This window comes from Vanderwaltozyma polyspora, genomic scaffold (genome assembly GCF_000150035.1).
Source record: "Vanderwaltozyma polyspora DSM 70294 KpolScaffold1035 genomic scaffold, whole genome shotgun sequence".
Classification (NCBI taxonomy): Eukaryota; Fungi; Ascomycota; class Saccharomycetes; order Saccharomycetales; family Saccharomycetaceae; genus Vanderwaltozyma; species Vanderwaltozyma polyspora.
In genome coordinates this window covers 1-13,753 of record NW_001834664.1, presented here as the reverse complement: position 1 = coordinate 13,753, position 13,753 = coordinate 1, and the positions used below count along the sequence as shown (strand labels likewise).

The 13,753-nt window shown below is 33.0% G+C and overlaps 5 protein-coding genes and 3 non-coding genes across 8 annotated transcripts; 5 read left to right on the top strand and 3 right to left on the bottom strand.

Moving 5' to 3' along the window:
* Positions 1-652: 652 nt before the first annotated feature.
* On the top strand, positions 653-2,230 carry BOP2 (Bop2p; the record flags this gene model as incomplete). The annotated part of the gene is made up of 1 exon (XM_001645001.1): positions 653-2,230. One exon carries the CDS (start codon positions 653-655, stop codon positions 2,228-2,230), a length of 1,578 nt encoding a protein of 525 aa, XP_001645051.1.
* A 303-nt stretch (positions 2,231-2,533) lies between these two features.
* Positions 2,534-2,607, bottom strand: Kpol_1035trna3. Its single transcript has one exon. It is a non-coding gene; the product is annotated as a tRNA-Val (tRNA).
* A 729-nt stretch (positions 2,608-3,336) lies between these two features.
* Kpol_1035p4 (Tkp3 protein) lies at positions 3,337-4,764 on the top strand (the record flags this gene model as incomplete). Its single annotated transcript, XM_001645000.1, has 1 exon — positions 3,337-4,764. The coding sequence occupies one exon, from the start codon at positions 3,337-3,339 to the stop codon at positions 4,762-4,764; it is 1,428 nt and encodes a 475-aa protein (XP_001645050.1).
* Kpol_1035p3 (Tkp3 protein) lies at positions 4,655-8,047 on the top strand (the record flags this gene model as incomplete). The annotated part of the gene is made up of 1 exon (XM_001644999.1): positions 4,655-8,047. The coding sequence occupies one exon, from the start codon at positions 4,655-4,657 to the stop codon at positions 8,045-8,047; it is 3,393 nt and encodes a 1,130-aa protein (XP_001645049.1).
* Positions 8,048-9,417: 1,370 nt separating this feature from the next.
* Positions 9,418-10,392, top strand: Kpol_1035p2 (Tkp4 protein; the record flags this gene model as incomplete). The annotated part of the gene is made up of 1 exon (XM_001644998.1): positions 9,418-10,392. The coding sequence occupies one exon, from the start codon at positions 9,418-9,420 to the stop codon at positions 10,390-10,392; it is 975 nt and encodes a 324-aa protein (XP_001645048.1).
* A 74-nt stretch (positions 10,393-10,466) lies between these two features.
* Kpol_1035p1 (Tkp4 protein) lies at positions 10,467-11,246 on the top strand (the record flags this gene model as incomplete). Its single annotated transcript, XM_001644997.1, has 1 exon — positions 10,467-11,246. The coding sequence occupies one exon, from the start codon at positions 10,467-10,469 to the stop codon at positions 11,244-11,246; it is 780 nt and encodes a 259-aa protein (XP_001645047.1).
* A 463-nt stretch (positions 11,247-11,709) lies between these two features.
* Positions 11,710-11,781, bottom strand: Kpol_1035trna2. The gene has a single exon. It is a non-coding gene; the product is annotated as a tRNA-His (tRNA).
* A 1,533-nt stretch (positions 11,782-13,314) lies between these two features.
* Kpol_1035trna1 lies at positions 13,315-13,384 on the bottom strand. The gene has a single exon. It is a non-coding gene; the product is annotated as a tRNA-Glu (tRNA).
* Positions 13,385-13,753: the final 369 nt, after the last annotated feature.

Below are 13,753 nucleotides of genomic sequence, written 5' to 3'. Positions count from 1 at the left end.
AACGTATTATCTAACAAAAAAACTCAAAAAATAAGGATACAACTCCTTTAGAACCTTATCAACCAAGTATCAACCTCCTTAACAGCTAGTCGATACCTTCTTTCATCGTTTTATAATCAAAATCTGGCCTATCAGTTTTATTGAAATTTCACTATATCCAAGGTTCCTTTTATATAAAGGCCTTTAAATTAAAGAATTGGATATTTTATAACTATAAAAAATCAAAGTCACTAGAAGGTTTAGACTGAATCTATTAGACAAGTAGGGTATTGTTGGGTTAATTGGCTGGCATTATTGTTATTACATTAGATTTTGTTCCTCTGGTGGTAGGTTTCATTTTGAAGGTTTCGAAATAGTTGGATATTTGTCGAATTAGGGACTTTTGGAGAAAGAATCGATATTAAAGGGAAAGGAAAAATAGCTAGTGATCTGGAGTATTTCTAGGTTGTTGGGTTAGAATAGCACGGTAATATTGGGTTTATTGCATTAAGATAGAATAAAAACTATTACTGGGTTCTTTATCTATTGATTATTATATTTTATTTTATTTTATTGTGAAGTCTTATCAGGTGCACAGACACATACATCCCCTATAGGACCTCAGTAAGGATCAGGATCAGGATCAGGAACGATTTTTAGAGTTTGTAAAGAAATGAATGGTTTGGATAATACCAAGACTACATTGCCTCCGGAAGTGTGCAAACTTATTTTCGATCATTTAGATGATCTTTCGTTGAGTTCAGTAATCGACTATATCAATCTTCTTTGTGATGGCAATGATTCGGTTCTGAATCATTTGATCAAGGATAGATTATGTTTTATTAATATTGATAAAAATAGTGATTTTAGTAGTATACCAGTGTTGGATGAATTGTCAGAATCTATATATGATGGTGAAATTGTGGTGAAGAAATCCATAAAACGAATCATCTTTATATTGGGTCCTGAAGCTAATTGTGAAGATATCGATTGGAATAATTTAATTATAGAAGATAAAATAAAGGAAATGAGCTATGATATAATGTATTGTGGCCCCCCAGAAATTCAAACAAAGGATAACGGGAATATCTCTGTTTTACAGAAAATAATGACAAATTTACACTGTATTCCAATAATTACTGAACTAAAATTTACAAAACATATAATAATTGAATTTGATCTTAAGGATCATTCTGTATATGCAGGTAAAACACTCTTCGGAGCATTAGATGATGATTTTTCCAAGTATTATAATGGTTCAGACTGCATTCAAGTTCAACAAATTTCATTTCCAAATTTACAAAAATTAGAGTTACATTATATGGCATTAGATTCATTCATTTATCAGGCATTCACTTTGGGTAAATTACAAGCTCATGCAATCACATATAGTATACCCACCCCACAGACAATGTTATATGACTTTGTATATAAGATTACATTCTTTTATCCAAAATTAGAAAAGGTTACATTTCTCAAGAAGAGTTCAACTCAAAGTTCTACCGAAACTGGTAATTTCATAGATGTTTCTAGTGGCATATTAGAAAAATTTAAAAATTATAAAGTTAATCTAAGATTACTTTTTCAAATACATTCATTAAAGAATTGGAAGATGCCAAACATTAAAGACCATTCAGGTCATCGTTTTAAATATGATGGTATAACAGCCTACCAACAAAATACAGAGCTTATTAAAACAAATATCGAATTGCTTAATGAACTAGTATTAGAGCAGACAAAAGATGCAACTACATATTTTAGAGTTAATTTGATACCAGAAGGTGTAGAGAAGACAAGAATTATTAATTGGGCACCCTTGGAGATCACGAAAATGTCAGTAGCACGTAATAAAAGTCCATTACTGTTTCTGAATTGTAAATCTTTGAAAGAACTACAATTAAAACCAATATTCATTTCAGCATGCAAAAAATTAACTATTCAGGGACTATACCTTCCAAATTTAGAATTGTTAACTTTTTATAATGATGTTAAACCAGAATCAAATTCCTCAGCATACGTAGGCAAGGAAAGTTCGCCTGATTTTGAAGTTCAAGATATGGTACCAGTAGAGTTTTCATCATGGAATGACTTACCAGAATGTGAAGAGATCAGGTTCTTACCAGAAAAGGATCCAAATAGTACCAATTATATTTTTGATATTAAGAATTTAAAACATTACCTTCCAAAAATTTCTCTTTCAAAAAGTTTTCCTAATTTTATAGATGAGAGACAAAAATTTGTAGCTGTGTAATTAACAAAATTAAAGAGCAGAAGATATAGAGTATTTAATATATATAGAAGTTAAAAAGTTTATGTGAGATATTACTTATACATAATAAAGTCAAAAATATACAAGCAAATTTTATAAAGCACAACAGATTGAGCCTTAAAAATTATTCAAAATTGATATGTTTAGATGTTCCAGCTGAGTTTTCCTGTCGAATTTCATCATAGTTGTGATTAAATGTCATCATATATTTGTTATTGTATGTAGTAAGTAGCAGTTATGCCAGTTAAAAGAAAGATTAAAAATTGCAAAAAAAATAAATTAATTTGATTTCGCCCAGGATCGAACTGGGGACGTTCTGCGTGTTAAGCAGATGCCATAACCAACTAGACCACGAAACCATATTAATTGTTAAATAGTCCAGCATATTTAGTTGGGACACTCTTTGTTTACTAATTGTAGGACATTGTTTACGATGAGGGTTAATAGGTCAGACAGGATCAAGTGTGATGTGTCGCTGTAGAAAATTACTGGTTTGTAGTATTATTTTGGCTCATTGTGGTCACTTTTCTACTAGATAACTGTAGAGAATAAGAGGGTTGTTGGTTCTTTACAGAATCGTTCATAGTAATAGATTCTTTATTTATTTCTGTTCTGACCTAGAAGGTTCCAGAATGTTCCTTATTTGTATTATTTCGAGACTACTTCGAGGTTACTTCATACGAACCTTGAAGGTGAAGAAATATGTGTCACTACAAGAATGTTGTTACATGCTATTAACATTGATATTTAAAGAGATCATTGTATATTATTGTATATTATTTAGTATCTTACTTTGTACATAAAAGAATATAGAAATTTATTATTATTAACAAGTATATTTACTTTAACTTACAGATCTCCACCCTTAAGATCCTATAGAATAAACGCTTACCAGCCTTCATTCTAACGTATACCAAATTCAATATACAATTAAATAATAATTAAAGGCCAAATAATACAAAAATATATTTTTGTAAATCGAAAAATTTAGTTAACAGATTTGTAAATCGAATTCCAATTTAAACCTTTATTTAACAACAATTATTCAACATTTATTTCCAATTTAAATAATTGCGATTCAACTTACAATGTCTAACCAATCTGATATTACGGAAGATAGATTTATTTCCCTAGAGGATAATGTGAAATCCATGGATGGACGTATGACTTCAATGGAATCTTCACTCCAAACAATTCTGACTTCTTTACAGAATATGGAAGCTCGATCAAATAAGGAAGAAACCCAAACTAATATCTTAAAGAAAGGTTTGGAAAATACTTCTACCCAATTTTCAGCAGTCCAGAAGGAAGAAGCTGCTATTGAAGGTAGAATTCTTGAAGACGAAAGAAAGCAAGCATCATTAATCTCTGAAGTTGGTAAAATTGAGAGTTATCTAAATTCTGAACAGGATGCTTTGCATAACTTTATCCAGGATAAGATTACTACCGAATTAGCTAAATTTAAAAATGGCAAAGTTTCTTCTAAAGAAGAGATTTTGATGAAGGTTAACCGATACTTTCCGGAAATCATCACCAATCCAAATTCACCTTTATTGGCAGGTTGCACAAAATCTTATGGTGAAGTCAGCTTAGTTGCCCCAACTGAAATTCATTTAAAAACAGAAAATTATCGTGAACCAGCTGAAAACCTGTTAAAGATTCAAAGTCTGCTTAAAGGCAAACATGTTTCTTTTGATAGCTGGGGTCCTGCTTTACACAATTTCTGTGGAACAGGCGTTACCGATCATCTTTATAATGACCGTAAAGAACCCGTTGATTGGATTACGGCCATTTACCATTTCTTTAAGAATTATGAATTTTCGTCCAAAACAAGAAAGGATATTGTTAAATTGCAGAAGTTTCAACCTACTCCTGGCTCCAATGCTAGATCCTACCTTTTGGATCTGATTGAGCTTGCCAAGGCGGTTAGAGGTGCTTCTACCTTAACTATGACCATCACCAAGGTTGCCGATATCTTAGATTCGGAATTCCCTGCTTTACCTATCCCTGACATAGCGGAAATGCGTAAATTTGATGAGTTAATCGCTTTTGTGCAACTTTACGTTCGTGACGGTGTAACATTTCCGAATAAAACATCTTCAACTCCTTTCTTTGCTATAAATCGCGCTTATCCTTCAAAGTCTAAACCTAAACAGAAAGTCTCTGCTGCCAATTACTACTGTGTTAATTGTCGTTGCTCCAAGTGTAGTGGTAATCTCAAGCCATATATGAAAAGTGGTTTCTGTATTAACTGCCACTGTGCTAAGTGTACTCCTAGAGTTAAACGCTTCAGTAAACAAGACATTACCAACATTAAGGTTAATATGTTAGAAGCCGAAACTGAAGTTTTTCCTTCGGATATTGACGACGACGAGTTTGGGACCGAATTTGCAGCTGTACTTGCTGATGAGTCGTATGAGTTCTCTTCTCTTGAATCCATTAATGATTCTATTGGAGAATCAGAAGAACCAGAAGGAACCACAGCCACTTTACAGGAAATTCAGGCGAGGCCTTAAGGAATCCGACACTTTGATTGTTTTAGATACTGGCGCTGACACTAATTTCACATATTCCAACTTATGGTCCAAAAATGATTCCATCACTCTACAAGATCTTCACATTTCAAAAGAGAAATCTAGATCATGTATTCCACTTACCGTAACTCCGGCCTTTGGCGTATCTTTGGTTATTAACCAACAGGTTTTCCTTAGAATTCGGATCGGTACTGCTACTATTTGTGACTGGTTTTATCTTATTCCACAGAAACGTTCCCATATTATTTTGGGTAAACCCCTGTTGAAGAAACTTCACTACCAGTTATCCCCTTCTTGTGAATCATTAACCATTGCGGATACTACTATAGATGTTACTCGTTTTCCGGGTATATCTGCTACTTCTACTCTTCTTCAGATATCCAAAACTCCATTTCTTAAAAGTCTAAAGACAAAGTTCCCTACCGTTTTCTCCTCGAACTTTTCTCTCGACCTTCACCATGATTTCTTAGCCCACGTTAATCTCATCAATTTTCCGTATACTACTCCCAAAGCATATTTCACTAGCGGTTTACGTCGTGAAGCCATTAAGAAGTATGTCAATCAATCGCTCGAGAATGGATTAATTGAACCTCTCTCACCAGATGAGTTGGTCGCCGTTAGTCCTGTATTTGCTTTACCACAATCTTCTGAGAAAATCCGTATTATCACTGATTTGAGGAAAGTGAATAAGTGCTTACAATATACTCCTCGTCCGATCCCTACTACCCAATCTATCCTTAGTGAACTTTCTCATCACACTGTTTTCTCTGCCTTTGATATACGTAAGGCATATCAACAATTACCATTAACTGGTGACAAACTTGGTATCATTACTGAATTTGGAACCTACAAGTTTACTAGAATGCCGTATGGTTTAGCATCTGCTCCATACTGGTGGGGTGAATTTCTCCAAAGGATTATTAATGACATTTCTATTCCCACTACTACTGTTATTCGATATTATTATGATGATATTTTAGTCGCTTCTCAAGATCATGACGAGCATTACCAAGTGGTTCTTAAGCTTTTCGAAGCTTTACATCGCCATGGTTTGTCGATTAGTGAAGAGAAAATTCAACTCGCTTCCGACACCGTCATTTTTCTCGGCTACGAAATATCCCAAAATCGCGTTTCTCTTGAATCCTCTAAAATAGAGACTATTCGTAAATGGCCTTTGCCAACTACAAAAGAAGCTATATTAAAGTTTATTGGGTTCATCAATTACTTGCGAAACTTCATACCTGATACTTCTGAACGTTTACGTCCTTTTTATGATGTGCTCGATAAAAAGTTGACTCCTACTTTACCACCTCCACACATTTTAATACCGAATCTCACTCCATCTTTTAATCTATTTAAACAATTGATTACTCGGTCGCTCACATTAAAGTTATTTGATCCACAAGCCCCTACTATTATCTTTTCAGATGCTAGTTTAAAAGGCGGTGCTTCTATAATTTTACAACCTGAGGTTCATAATAACACAACTCTTTTGTTTCCTATCTCCTTTTTGTCTGTTCGCTTCAATCCTACACAACAACGGTATTCTACTGTTGAACGTGAGCTTTTCTCTGTTCTACATGCCTTGAATAAAGGTGAGTTACTTCTTTCACCGGATGTGACTGTATATACCGACAATAAGGGTATTATTAGTATTGGTAATTCCGATCGTAATACTCACCCTCGATTCACTAAATATTTGGATCTTGTGAATGGACATCGTGTCAAATGGAAATATCTCCCGGGAGCCAAGAACCTCCTCGCAGACTACTTAAGTCGTTTCGGTTTGGATGACCAACCTTATTTGGATCTCGAACAGTTACAACAGTTCGCTGTAGACATTCCGACATCCAATCTCACATTATTGAGTGCAGACTCAGATGCGGAGACCTCTTCTACCACCAATCCAGAGCCTTCAACGGAGGCACCGAATTCTGACAATACCACCGACCCTGATTACGTTATCGACAATGTCAACTCGTTGACATTATCACAACTCCTTGAAATCCAAAAGCTACTTGCTGACAAGATTTCTTCTATACCACCGATATTTTCAAAGATCATTGATCGTTTTTATTATACCTCTGGTAACCTTTACATCAATATGGATTCAATCCTGTTTCGCGTTGTCATAGATAAAGATTATATGGATGTTGCTACTAAGCTACATGCCCTATATCACTGTACGCACCGAGTGCTACAACTTGCTATGGCTGATGAGAAATTATGGAATCCCAATTCTAATCTGCTTCTTCTAGATGTCGTAAGACTCTGTTCCCGTTGTGAAACTTATGAAAAGTTTAGTGACCTTCCTATAGAATTACCGGAAATCCATAGAACCCCTGTTTTTAGCCGTTGGCACCTTGATTTTGCTGGACCTTTACCAGCACACAACGGTTACAAATATTTTCTACTTGCGGCTGATTACACTTCCAATTTAATTCTTGTTCGACCACTGGCCGAACAATCCTTTACCAGTGTCTATGATTTAATCTTTGACATTTATGCCACCTTTGGGCGTCCCCATATGTTGGTTACGGACAATGGTTCTCCATTTGCCAATAATATAGTTCCTACTATTGCGGCGCATTTAAAAATTAAATATTACCAGAGTTCGGCGTACCACCCTAGAGGAAACTCTAAGGCAGAACGTAGTGTTAAGATGATCAAAGAAGTGATCAAGAAAATGGATCCGAAATACGAAAAATGGACTTCCAATCTTTCTATTGCTGCTCATATTGTCAATAATACCAAAATGATCTACGGTTATGCTCCTAGAGAAATAGCCTTTGGCGTGCCTGCACGTAAGATCGGTACTGAATATTTGCAAGCAGTTGAAAGTATCTTGAATGCTGAGGACAAACCTCCGGAAGACATGGCAACAACTGAAAATGTACACCTATCCTTGATGCGACATAGGAACACTAGAACAATTCGTTCAAAAACAATGGATGAACGTGTTAAAGTTCGTGAACTGTTGCGAAATGCTAGGAAAGACACCGATAAGTACGTCCCTTATACTAGAGGAGAAGTAGTTTATCGATATCGACCCAAACGAAATAAGTTTGAACCCACATGGGATGGACCGTATTATATCCACGAAGTCCTAGGGAAGAACACTTATAAACTTCGGAATTGGGACGGTAGTGTACGAGAAGCAACATATGATGGATCGAAACTGAAACCTGCTTATAGCTATTATGGTTCACCCATCCGAACTGCTGCTGAATACACAAGAGTATACGGTGACAAGGAAAGAAAGTAATTTATAAACACCTTAGGAGATATAGATGAATTTATATCGAAAAGAACCTAGGAAAAGCTACCTTTCGAAGCCGCCGATATTTGTATTATTTCGAGACTACTTCGAGGTTACTTCATACGAACCTTGAAGGTGAAGAAATATGTGTCACTACAAGAATGTTGTTACATGCTATTAACATTGATATTTAAAGAGATCATTGTATATTATTGTATATTATTTAGTATCTTACTTTGTACATAAAAGAATATAGAAATTTATTATTATTAACAAGTATATTTACTTTAACTTACAGATCTCCACCCTTAAGATCCTATAGAATAAACGCTTACCAGCCTTCATTCTAACGTATACCAAATTCAATATACAATTAAATAATAATTAAAGGCCAAATAATACATATTTCCACTCACACGTGACTACTTTATACGATGTTCATGACGTCATAGATATATCTATGATAATGTAACATAAATCAATCTATTAATATGGTATACAATAACTAATCAGGTAATTACTAACAATCAGGTTATTGATTGTTTGCAATATTGTAGAACATTCTAGAAACAAAATAAAAAGAATATTATTGGTAAATTACCAATAAACTAAAATACTTGAGTGAGAGTGCAAGGAATTGTTAGAATTAATGATTAGTAATTACAAGATTGTGAGATCGAAGATTAAACGTATAAATACGGACACTAATCTCAAGATTAGGATAATCTGATTTCCAAGATTACCTTTACATATTTATATTATTATTTTATATTATATATAAAATCCTCACGGAGAAATATAATTTAAGAAATATGTCACCTATTAAAAATGATCAACAATTTCAACAATTTCCAAGGACATTCTTAATAAGTTGATATTGATCCGGTGTATTAAAGTATAAAATATACACATGGGAATATAGTACATATGATAAGTGTCAATTAAGATCTTATCAGACTTTATATACAATGTTTAGATATTCATGGCACGTCAGAGGAAAATACTTTCGTATTAGAAACATTTCTTTACCCCTTATTAATATTGAATTAATGAGTAGGACTTTACGTCATCTCATAATTTCTGACACTTCTTTACTGAATCTTTCGTTATGTTAGTTTCCTTATTTGACCAGATGTAAATTTAATATCTGAGTTATTCATTTTAGTGATTTATTTAAGATGATTTTGAAGTAATAGTAATATGTACTTATTTCTCCGTGGAGTATTATATTTGAACTAAATTATGTTGTGACTTTAACCTAGACACTCGAGGATAGAGTTTATGTCACTATTGCTGTTTTTCGTACAAGGTGAATGTATCGATTTATCTAATATATAAAAGGAACAAATTTTCAGTTCCGATATATAAAACTATTTATGTTATATAGACTACTCTGTTACAAGAGGAGGAGCGAGTTATCACTCACTGACCTCAGTAATAGGTCAACGTGCCTATTTAACGTATATCCACTTACATTGAAGCTTAGAGCTTTTACCATTCTGACAATATCCTGTAAACCTACAGGTATATTCCCTATACTTGAGGTTACAACAAAAAAGGATGAGTTTGATTATTACTATGAAATAAAACGAAAAAACCAAGACATTACAAAGTTCTATTGTGACTTGAATACAGCCAAAATTGATTTTAATCTATATAAAATTGAAGATCTTCATATTTGGATTAAATACTTTAAACAATTCTTAAAAAGATGGAAGTTTACTGATATTACGTTACCAATCCAAGATATAGAATTATCAATAGAAGAAGACTATATCATTAAAGAGGCAATCTATACAAGCATTGACAATCATTTAAAGAAATTTGTAGATAATGAAAAAACTGCTATAGGCATATATGATATGTTGAAAACGAGGTACAAGTATACTTACACACCTTCAGTCAAAAATCATATGTGGAAAAGCATTCTTATCGATGCTTTCTGCTCAGATATTAACAGTTTGGATAATGATCTGAACTCACTTGTGGCAATTGAAAATTACACTCTAGATAATGGTAAGTCTCCCACTGTAGACAATGAATTCATCAATAGAAAAATTAAAAAATGTTTACACAATTCCCTAGATGGACCAGTAGAATTACTTATTAATGCTGACAGTTTGACTGTAAAGAATATTGATATCAGTCCAATTAAATACATTGAATATATATGTAACACTATTCGATGCATTCGAGATAGGAATGACATATACAACATAGAAATTAAACTATGTAATAACTGTCAATCTGCTTTTCATAGTGTTAGAAACTGCAAATTTGGATCCTACCTTAGGCAACCTGAAACAAGATCATATGATAATAGATCAAAGGAGTCAGGAAAAACTACCTGAAATGGACTTAAAGACGGTAGTGTCAAGTAATAATGATGAAAACAATAAAAACAACATAAAATACACTTCCAAAAATGAAAACCTTAAAAAATACAGATAGTTCAACTGACAATAGTTATTTGAAAGATCATGTCATCATTGATACCGGATCTGGATATAATATAACAAACAGAAAAGATTGGCTCCTAGAGTATGGTTCTATCCATAATCCACCAGAATTACTCGAAGTTGGCGATGGTGACAGTCCATTAAAGATAGTTGGATTTAGACTATTACCAGTTAGACTGAATAAAAACACTATAGTCGGTACCGGAACTTTCTATTGTCCAAATGAGGATACCACCATAATATCAGCCAATAAACTCTGGAGAGATACTGGTTTAAGTTTAAACACTGGATATGACAAGTTAGTTGGAAAAGATTGTGCTTTGAATACATTAAAAATTGAGGATACCATATGGATACCATCAAGAGAACTTATTTATGCAAGTCATGAAAATAAACTTCGAGCTGTAAGACTGCTTAATATCAAAATTAATAAACCGGACATTTCCTTGTTAGAAGCCCACCTCCGTTTGAATCATTTACCATCCCAAGTCATTCAAAAGTCAGTGAAGAACAACTTCTTCTATGATGTTAATGAAATAAAAGACCATAAGTCAACCAAAAATCTTTGGTGTCAGACATGCAGTGCTGGAAAAATGACACGACACTTCCATTATACTGATACGATGAATCATTATTCAAGCATTAAGGAACCTGGATCTTCGTGGAGTCTGGATACATTTGGTCCAGTCAAACCAACACCTAAAAATGATGACAAATATATGCTAGTGATGATTGATAATGTGTAGAAATACATTTTAATCTCTACTTACAACACCAAGGAGATGGACAGTATCACAGCACGGATTAAGAAGAACATTAAATGTATTCAAGCTCAATCCGTGCGGTGGTAGTGTCCATATCCTTGGTGTTGTGGTTGTGAGCATAGATTAAAATGCATCTCTACACATTATCACTCAAACGATCAATCAATTTTGATAATCATCGTTTTATTTAAGACTCTACTGTAACCTCATGCTAGAATGTCCATATTAAAGTTACAGCATATGGAGTATTCATTGGTAGGAGGAGAATTGATAAGTTGGAAGGTTAGGTGATGATGATATGATAAAATTTGACAGTTGATTTGATGTCAACTAAACTAAAAATATATACGTTATTTTGTCGCTTTTAACGAGTAGAGAGGATTTTTGGGTTTTGTAGTGGGAAGGAAGAAAAATAATTATGATAATACTGAAGCAAAAAAAGAAATGCCATCTCCTAGAATCGAACCAGGGTTTCATCGGCCACAACGATGTGTACTAACCACTATACTAAGATGGCAAAGTAATTTGTTGAAGTGCGAAATTTTTATGTTAGTGTTGTTTACAGTATATAGTCATCTGATTCTATAAAAAAATTCTTTATAACATATAATGTATATTCAAATCATTACTACTAATTAAGTTTGTTTGTATCAATGGATAAATTTTGCAATCTTGGAAAATAAAATAATCATCTCGGTTTTTTGGAACGTATTCGTATCACGTGATATAGGTATAATACTCGTATTATTTGTTCAAATTCATATATAATGTCTGATTTATCCATGTTGGTGATTTTATACAAGATTATTTTGATATAATGTATATATTTATTTCTTCGTTGTGTCTTATAAATTGTAACTAAATAAATATATATTAATATTTTACACAGATGGTATTTAGATATTCGAAAATATCATTCCCTTTTATATATTTGGATCCAATTGCATAATCGTAGTATTGTTAATTAATCGTACTAATTAATGATATCTTTGCACTTCACTTTTTATGATTTAGTGTAGCAATTACATAGATGATCGAGTACACCATTGGTAATCGATCATTTGCTATTTATCATAACAATTACTGACAATACCATAGACAGACTATTTTCTGATGTTATTAGTAATCTTTGGTTTCGATATACTTAGAGAAATAAATACCAATTATCGCATAATAAGAATATTCAAGAAAGTTATCGATATTATCTATCTCTTAGGTCATATCAGTAATCTAAGATCTAATATTCGGAAGGCAATAAATATTGTGTATCACGTGATAGAAATACTTTGGGAACCTGTAGGTGTATTTCCTCCATTTAAAGTTACAATATTATCATATAAGTTTCATCTTAATATCTATAACTGTCACAATATATTTCGCTATTGACAAAGATCAATTACTTGGTTTTTCGGTTGTACTTGGACAATTTACGCTCAATACGTTGTATTGATTACGCTTAAGTACAAAATGATAAAATAAGGACAGAGGACTTTGTCATGTTTCATGATAAGAATGTCACTAATAGAACGCGAATACAACGTATATAAAGGACATAGTTCCTGAAGTAAAGATATACACTTTTGTTATTAGACAGAAGACCATAGAGATCTTTATATATTTAATACTACTGTATAGTTATTATAACAGTTAATTAACCTCATAGAGCTTATAACTAGTAACCTTAAGTATTGACTTCTACGGCTCGTTTCCCTAGATAAATACCTAATACATTAATATTTAATATTCCGGACCAAACAATACAACGTTATGCATGCTTCGTATTTTCCTTTAGCTAGTAACTACTCTATTACTACTTTACATTAGATCACTTTCTGAAGTATTCGGTTCTTATGGAGTAATCTTAACAATATAATTGTAGCATAAATTAATCATCACAACGATTTTTTAATACAGAATTTTAATATTATTTTTATATTTATGACATTTCATTAATGTATCATCAACGAATGGAAACAAAAAAATTATTCTCTGTTCAATCCCCCAAACATAAAAAAAAATATACCCAATTTATACTGGAAAAAAAAAAATACTCCGATAAGGGGAATCGAACCCCGGTCTCACGGTGAAAGCGTGATGTGAAAACCGTACACTATATCGGATAGTAATTATAATTTTTTTATTTATTAAAAATGGGGCTAAAAATCTTGATTATTTCAAGGTTCTTCAACGAACCTTGAAGAAAAAAAAATGCGCCTGTTTTACCTAAAGGTAGAATCTCCAAATAGGGTTCCAATTGGTTTGGTTCACACGGTTAAACCAAGGATTGGAAACTTAGACACAAAAAAATGTTTTATCTTCGCCACATTTAGAGACACCGGATTACCTTTCCCATTTTCTTAGGAAGAAATTCCTTCCCAAGGTGTTCGAGAAACTTTCACCTTTATAAAGAAAATTAGGCCGTCGCGATTTTCCCGGGTTTAATTCACGAGAACCCTTAAGCGTGAAAAGATATTTAGCGAGAACCATCT